The sequence below is a fragment of the Orussus abietinus genome, unplaced genomic scaffold (genome assembly GCF_000612105.2).
Source record: "Orussus abietinus isolate OABI.00-Male unplaced genomic scaffold, Oabi_2.0 scaffold262, whole genome shotgun sequence".
NCBI lineage: Eukaryota > Metazoa > Arthropoda > Insecta > Hymenoptera > Orussidae > Orussus > Orussus abietinus.
In genome coordinates, this window is record NW_019394588.1 from 92,568 (window position 1) to 100,605 (window position 8,038).

The window sequence follows — 8,038 nt, forward strand, 5'->3', positions numbered from 1 at the left end:
GCTACTCTTTGAAGATCTGGGGTGTCATGGTTAGATAAAACAAACCAATAAAAATAAAGAAGCAATAATAAGCAAGAACATGAAAAGCCTAAATAATTGCGCCAGCAAAGGGTATTCACTGCACGTTAATAGCAGATTTAATTTCCGTCCCTGGCAACCGAAACTCAATCCACCACGTTGGATAAGGACATTAACTACGTGATATGTATAACTAGAAGGCTAATATACGTCGTGATAGACTTATAAAACACCATGTAGATTGCTAGGAGTATTTTAGTGCCTACACTCAAGAGGCGACTCTTAGTCGCCACTGGCAACTCGAATGGCAAAGACCTCGAACGCAAAGGGTTAAAATATCAAACCCTTCCTAATACCTGTATTTCGTATATGTGTCCATAATTATGAAAGTGGTCTAAGTCATATATTTCTTGTTTCGAGATATTTAATGAATTGCATTTGAATAAATTAAAAAATATTTTTATATTATGCAACATTTTAATTTCGAGTTTTATTAGTCTTGATTAATGGAAATTTATTATGAACATGAAATTTTGGGTGAATTTCATAGGAAAATGTTGTTTTTAGAGTGTGAATTGACTTAGACCATTTTCAAAATTAACTGAATGTCCTATAAATGACTTAAAGCAATAAAAAACTACGAGTTTTGTTAGAAACGATAATTTTAATGAAATAATTCATGAACATTTATTAATTATTTTTCAAAAGAAATCCATTTTTATCATTTTAGGCTTCCATCATTATGAGTTTTTAAGGTTTTTTCAAATGTTCCTGAAAAACTGAAGAGATGTAAACATAATTTCTTTGTTTTTCTTCCATTACTGGTCTAGTGGTGAGGTATAATGGTAGTAATTTAATATTTCCGTATATTTTTGGTCTTCTTCCTTTAGGCGAAAGATTCAAAACGTGGAATTTAGAATCATCTAAAGAAGTATTACGTGGTCGTATAATATCTACAAATCACATCATATCCGAATAGTAATTAACATATTCACATAATATGTACGTTGTCATTAACTTACCTGAACCGCTATCTGCGGACATAGTGGTAAAATATATAAATAATTTTTCAGCCAATAATTAGTTCGGAAGAGCCCAACTGAATTAATGCACTTTCAAAATAGAACAAAATGAATTCCATGTATTGTTAGGTAGACCGGAAAGTATTGTCGTTTCTGTTACCGTTTGATTGTCATTTGTCGGCTTATCGTGTAGTTCAAAAACGCGCCAAAGAGGGCCACGTGCCATTTTAAGGTTATGTTTACATAATTTCTTTAAATTTTTGACGTAGACCACTTTCATAATTAACACTAAATGAATTCCATATAATGTTGAAATTACAACCACTCTCTAATGGTTCATTTTTGACAATATCGCAAAAATGACATTGAATTAATTTAGCTTAAGATAATGTGGGGTGAAATACCTGATAAACTCATTTTTTTTTAATTTGGACTTAGACCACTTTCATAATTATGGGCTCATATGTATGTTATATGAGCCGTTTATTTTGAAAGTGGTCTAAGTCCATTTGTAAATTATTTTCGGTTGCCCGTAGTTACATGTACAACTTGAAATTATCTATCAATAAAGCATTTGAGGTTAATTATATTCCGAGTAAATACGATAATTTTGAACACATAAGTTTTCAGAGTTTGTTCATTAATTAAAACCATCATTTTGAAAATGGCCTAAGTCCAATCTATATGTACGTTCTAAATTTAGGTATTCACAATTTTCATAACGATAATGTTCACGTGTACGTTTGGGATGAAACTATTGCATCAAGAGGTGCTCAAGAAATAACTTCATGCATCCTAAAACATGTTCAAAATGTAAGAAGTGAAAGACACGTTATAGCTTACAGTGACATGTGTGCAGGACAAAATAGAAACATTGAAGTAGCTTTAATGTGGCTAAAAATTGTCCAAACTGTTGAACATAATGTGGAAATCATGGATCATAAATTTTTAATATCGGGTCATTCGTTTTTACCAAATGAGGAAATCGGGACATTTGTTTTTACCAAAAAAAAATTAGGGGGTGAGCCACCCCTCACAGGCCTTACTTTGGATGATGGTTTCACCCCCTTAAAGTGTTTAATGGCAGATAAAAAAAATACGTGTCGCTTAGTTTTTAGTCTACTATAGCATATTATAAAAGAAATCAAATCGAAGAGATCGACCCGGGATACCTTCCTTTTTAGTAGCACGGCAACACTGCGGGATTACGCGCGCATCAAGACTCGTCTCGCCACATTTTCCAATTTAAGATGGACGCCATTAACAGGTCCTTCCCACCTCGAGTTTTTGCAACCGCAATTCTCCAATCTGGCGAAATTTTAACGCGAGCTCGTTAATTCGTGATCCTCGTTACAACGGATAGTAAACTTTTATTGACACTTAATGATTTTTCGATTCTCGCTTACACGACTCGCCTCGTAAATGCGTTATTGTGCGCCGTGAACTAACCTTATCTTCGCTTGGTTTCATTTAAATCACGAGGAAGTTTCATTTAGTTACTTTGCTCTTTTACATGAACCTTCTAGAAGAATTCGACCTTCACTCTTCCGGTAGGTGAGGAATTCGAAAAAAAGTTGCTTAGATACCCTTGTCCTGATTAGGTATAGAATAACGTTCGCTTTCTCCCATTATTGTTGCCTGTTTTTTAATAAAAGAAAATTAAACATGAACCTTTACATGAACGTTGTAGAAGAATTCGACCTTCACTCTTCCGGTAGGTGAAGAATTCGAAAAAAAATTGCTTAGAGTACCCTTATCCTGATTAGGTATAGAATAACGTTCACTTTCTTCCATTATTGCTGCCTGCTGTTTAATTAAAAAAAAATTAAATATCGAAGAAATACAAAATGTGAAAATAATTGAAAATTACTTTTGCTCGGAGTACCAATTATCATGCCTCGTATCAAATCTTTTGAAATTCATTTCGTACATTTTCTTAAAAAAAAGTATGCATTGTTTGAGAAATATTAATTAAAGGCTATGTATAAGTATTGTGGGAACATTAGGTACAATAATTTATACGTTAAGATTTGCATTGCATCAATTACATTCTTTCTACTGTGATTATTGAAATTCATCATTTTCATTCATTCATTTCCCAGAACATCAAATTAATTTCACAGGACTGTTTACGCAGTATATTTTCGAACTACATTGTGAAATAAGAACATCGAAAATATTTACTTCATGTGATTAAACATATTCTAAAGTGCAGAACTCTCTCCCTTTTTGGAAACTCTACGGGTGAAAATCTAAAAAATAAATTACAAGTTTCCGAAATTTTCGATAAAATGTTCACTTAGGAAAGAATATGGAATAGTATAAGAATTAACTTTACCGATCTACTAATTCGTTAATTAGAAACATTACATCGCAAGAAGTATTTTATGTAATACTGCTATGAAAGTATCTTTATGCGTTATTGAAACTTTCCATTAACAAAGGATTAATTTTTCGAACGTTTCTTTGTCTTCAGGTACGGCGAGAAGCAACGTCGCGCTGATAGTCAAGAATTAAGCGGAATACAATTGCTTTCTGCAACAGCTTATCAGCTGAAGAAACCGTACCAGCAACTACTGATACCGATTACAGTATGGATCGGTATGGAGCAGGCATTCATTGGCGCAGACTTCACTCAGGTAATTCAGCATGAAAGTAATAAGAAATCTAATAACCTCTAGTAGCACAAAATATTTGTCATATATTTTCTATATATTTAACGAACATCGTACATTTTGTAAATATTAAGCAGACATTTGAAACATTTGCAAAACGTTTACTTCAGAATATTATCCCTATAATATGTATATAATATTACCTCCATTTCATTTTTAAAAACATTTCATTTCATTTTAATATAAGTATTTTTTAANATACATAGAAAATATAGGACAAATACTTTGTGCTACTAAGGGTATAATAATAACTATGTACATTTTTTCGCAGGTGTATTTTTACGCAATTCCGAAAATAAATTACAATTAAAATATACACTTCATATGAACTTATAATCACTAATTTTATTCTTCAAAAAATAATGTTGTTTAACTGTAATTTCTCCTGTGACACTACCGAACGCGATGTCGTTCATAGCTAAAAGAAACAAACTGTATAAATGCATAAACAGAGACGATCATCTTGTGCATCATCAAGAAAACAAACTTTCTGAGGCCACCTGGTCTTTAGCTTCAGTTATTGTTATCTTCGACAAAGGTAACACCTTATGACATGCGGGCTATTTTTAATAACAATCTCTGCTGATAATTTTAAGATATAACACATGATAGCCGAGCACCGTGACGATTCGCGACTCGTTGATCATTAATTTTATATTCGATCATGCACCTAGTTGACACTTCATACGTATGAATGCTAATATTTGAAGTAACAAAGACGCAAAAAGATTTACATACATTACATTTATAGTTCTGCTCAACGTAATACGATATGCGAAATAACCACCCGGAGCAAACAATACTTAAATAAACAATTTGCTTATTTAATATTAGACACAATTTAAAAGGGTTAACATCATTGCAAGTAACACATTCTACTTAAATGTACTAAAGTAGATATTAGACCGTTAATATTGGCCGCCCTGATTTTTAATAAATATCCACGGCATGCAATATGAAACTACCTATAAATATTATTCTTAAAACATATTAAAAAATCGGAAATAGTGATAGGCTTTACAAAACGGAACGTACTTTCTTTATGCCAAATATGAGTCCATAATAAGTTCTCTTATTCGAGAAAAAAATATTCATCGAATTGATTGACCGAACTTTCGCGTAAAGTATTCGATGCCATTCGCACATGCTTCTAAGGTGAAGTGAAACCCCCTTTAAATCAGTCGATTCGAATACAACACTTTTCTTTAAGGGTATTAGACCAAACTGTCCGAAACTTTGCCACGTCACTCCTGATCATCTAAGAATTGTCCTGACGCATTCAAAATTTGGATTTTTTAACACAATTTTTTAACTCAGCCCAGACAAGAACCAAAATGGCGTCGAGCTCTCATATTTCGATCAATATACAATTATCGAAGGCTCTGATATGAGAATCTAAAGGGTCAGGACAATTTTACGACAATTTAGAACACTGTGGTAATCGATAAACTCGCATTTGAACGGGATAAAGGCAAAAAAAGTGTTGTATGCGCTTCTGTGCTAAAACGATGGTCCCGGAGTGAAAATTCAATTAACCTGGAAATCACAGATGGCGCAGGGGGTCCCTCTGCAGTCGATTAGGGCCCCAAAAAGCACGAATCCAGGGGATTTCTGGAGTTTTCCTTCGGTTTTTTGATATTTATTGTACGAAAACGACAGGTGGAGTATGCCATTTGGTACAATACCCAATATAATTCGACGCCGCTGTCAATATAAAAAGAAACGTCGGCAACGTAGGCATTTAGAAAAATCTTCTTTAGCGACGTCGATCAAGTTCTTCGACGTGTTTCCCTTCATCTTTACATGTATTTGGCACAAAACTTTACCGAGTTTCCTGATTGAGAGGATATATAAGATATATTTCTTTCTTCACTTATCGTCTCTATTTCTTCTGTTTGATTAGAGAGCTAAAACACCGACAAATGTTTCCTCAATATAGATACGGCTTAAACGAAAAACGCTTCTTCGCCTAAGTAAGCCGCGAAGGTTTCGTTGCGAAAAATTCGCTTCTCTCATTTGCATTTCATGAAGGAAAGGCCAATCCTTGGTCAAGATCGATTCGCATATTTATCTTCCGAAGTGACGAAATATCCGAAGTTAAACATCCGGCCAGGGATCGTAAACAATTTACGAAGGGTCCTGCTGGAGTCTCTCTCAAGGTGAATCTTAATTCGAGAAATTGGAAAAATAAAATCCACCGAGCATTATCCCGCCGTCGAATTGCGTCATTGGAACCTTCGCCACGAGTGGTTAATGTCCGACTTCGCTAAAAGGATTTCTTCTTCCCTGTTTCCACGCCAAGGAGGATGTGCGGACCGAAGTGGTTGGCCTATTACCGACGACGTAATCGACCTTCCAATTATTCCCGATGATGGATTATTGTGCTCAACAGTGCGCCAATATGAAATCATCCACCATTTTATAATAGTTACTTGAGACATTGTAAGATAAAATCCGTGAGATACGCACATTGGTTCCTCCTCCTGAACTAGAGAATAAAACAAGTAGGACAGAGCTGAAGAAAAGTTAATTGAGGTTATGAAATCTGAAAAAAAAATCCAATGACTTTGCTCTTAGGGATAAAAAATTAGATCTGCTTGATCATCGCTGATACGTCGAATTAACGGTAACGACGCACTATAACTTCATAAAAAGTTCCAAGACTCAAGGCTGATTACTTCAAGTAATCATCTGTTCGGTACGAAGTTTGTAGTTCGCGCGACCATCGCCCGTCACTGAAGACGGAGTAAGATTCGGGGCCGCGAGATGGCGCGTCGAGCGCCGGTTTTGGCGGTTTTTCGGCGACGAGGTGCAGGAGTAGTGGAAGAAAAAAGATGGCGGATGCCAGTCGTTAACGTGTTTCCCGCTTAAGGTGAAGTGAAACACCCTTCAAATCAGTCGATTCGAATACAACACTTTTTTTTAAGGGTATTGGACCGAACTGTACGAAACTTGGACACATGACTCGTGATCATCTAAGAATTGTCCTGACACAATCAAAATATGGATTTTTTGAAAATATGTATAACTTCGACCAGACCAGAACCAAAATGGCGTCGAGCTCTCGTATTTCGATCAATATACAATTATCGAAGGCTCCCATATGAGAAACGAAACGGTCAGGACAATTTTACAATTTAGAATACTCTGGTAATCGATAAACTCGCATTTGAACGAGATAAAGGCAAAAAAAATGTTTTATGGGCTTCTATACCAAAACGATGGAAATACGAGGTCTCGGAGTGAAAATTTAATTGACCTGGAAATCACAGATGGCGCAGGGGGTCCCTCTGCAGTCGATTGGGGCCCCAGAAAGCATGAATCCAGTGGATTTCTGGAGTTTTACTTCGATTTCTTTGTCATTATTGTATGAAAACGACAGGTGGAGTATGCCATTTAGTGCAGTACCCAATATAATTCTACACAACCGTCAACATGAAAACGAACTTAGGCAACGTAGGTATTTAGAAAAATCTTCTTTATCGACGTCGATCAAGTTGCTCGACGTGTTTCACTTCACCATAAGTAAATTAAAGTTAAATAAAGAAAGTTTAATGTACATCTATGAAATTCAAGCGTTGCTTTCTTTCGGATCGACCCATCACACACGACAAAACATCATCCAAAGATGTTGGTACGCAATGGTGCCGCTTTCGCAGTCTAATGTACCTTAACTCATTGAATGATATTTTTTATGTACTTGTTTATGTGACGTACTTTCGTCGAAGCTGGCGGCACAATTCCTTGTATCTTCATTACGTAGTTTCTTGTGCCCTCGTAAATAACTATTCTCGCGTCCTTTCCTCGGTAATGGATTACTGGTGATAATCGCTCTGTAATTGTTATGGAAAAAAAATTATCCTGACTTATCTACTTGGCATAAATTGTCTACTGCATAAAACAAAGCCGTTTCGAATTGTATTTTTCACTAAATAAAACCTGCGATGGTTGCAGAAAATAGTTAAATTTTTCGATCCCTACTTTTTTTTTTAATTTCATCCAATTTGTTATGTATTTGTTTGAATACGAATGTTTAAGTAAACAATACAAACGCAATTTTGGCAATATTAATTGAAAATGTTATAAACGTTTATATACAGCATCTCACGTTCTGTATAATTTTCCTCAATCTACATTTTTGGGGTGAAAACAATTTTGCCAAATCTTTTGCTAAACAAAATCAAACGGCAACCTCTGTCTATCGTCTCTTCCTTAAATTTCATTTAGAGATCATTATTTATAAGTTTCGTAATTTACACAAATTTAATCTTAAATTAATTGATGAGAAATGTAATTTAAACAAATTTAATCTTAAATTATTTG

The 8,038-nt window shown here is 34.8% G+C and overlaps 1 protein-coding gene across 1 annotated transcript in view; it reads left to right on the plus strand.

Annotated features, from left to right (window-relative positions):
* Window positions 1–3,505: 3,505 nt before the first annotated feature.
* Window positions 3,506–8,038, plus strand: part of LOC105700218 (UNC93-like protein) — a gene marked incomplete at its 5' end in the record, with an annotated part of 23,099 nt that continues 18,566 nt past the window's right edge. Inside the window, one exon of the mRNA XM_023432788.1 lies at window positions 3,506–3,679. Coding sequence (XP_023288556.1) covers window positions 3,506–3,679 — 174 coding nt within the window. The remainder of the gene's footprint in view (window positions 3,680–8,038) is intronic.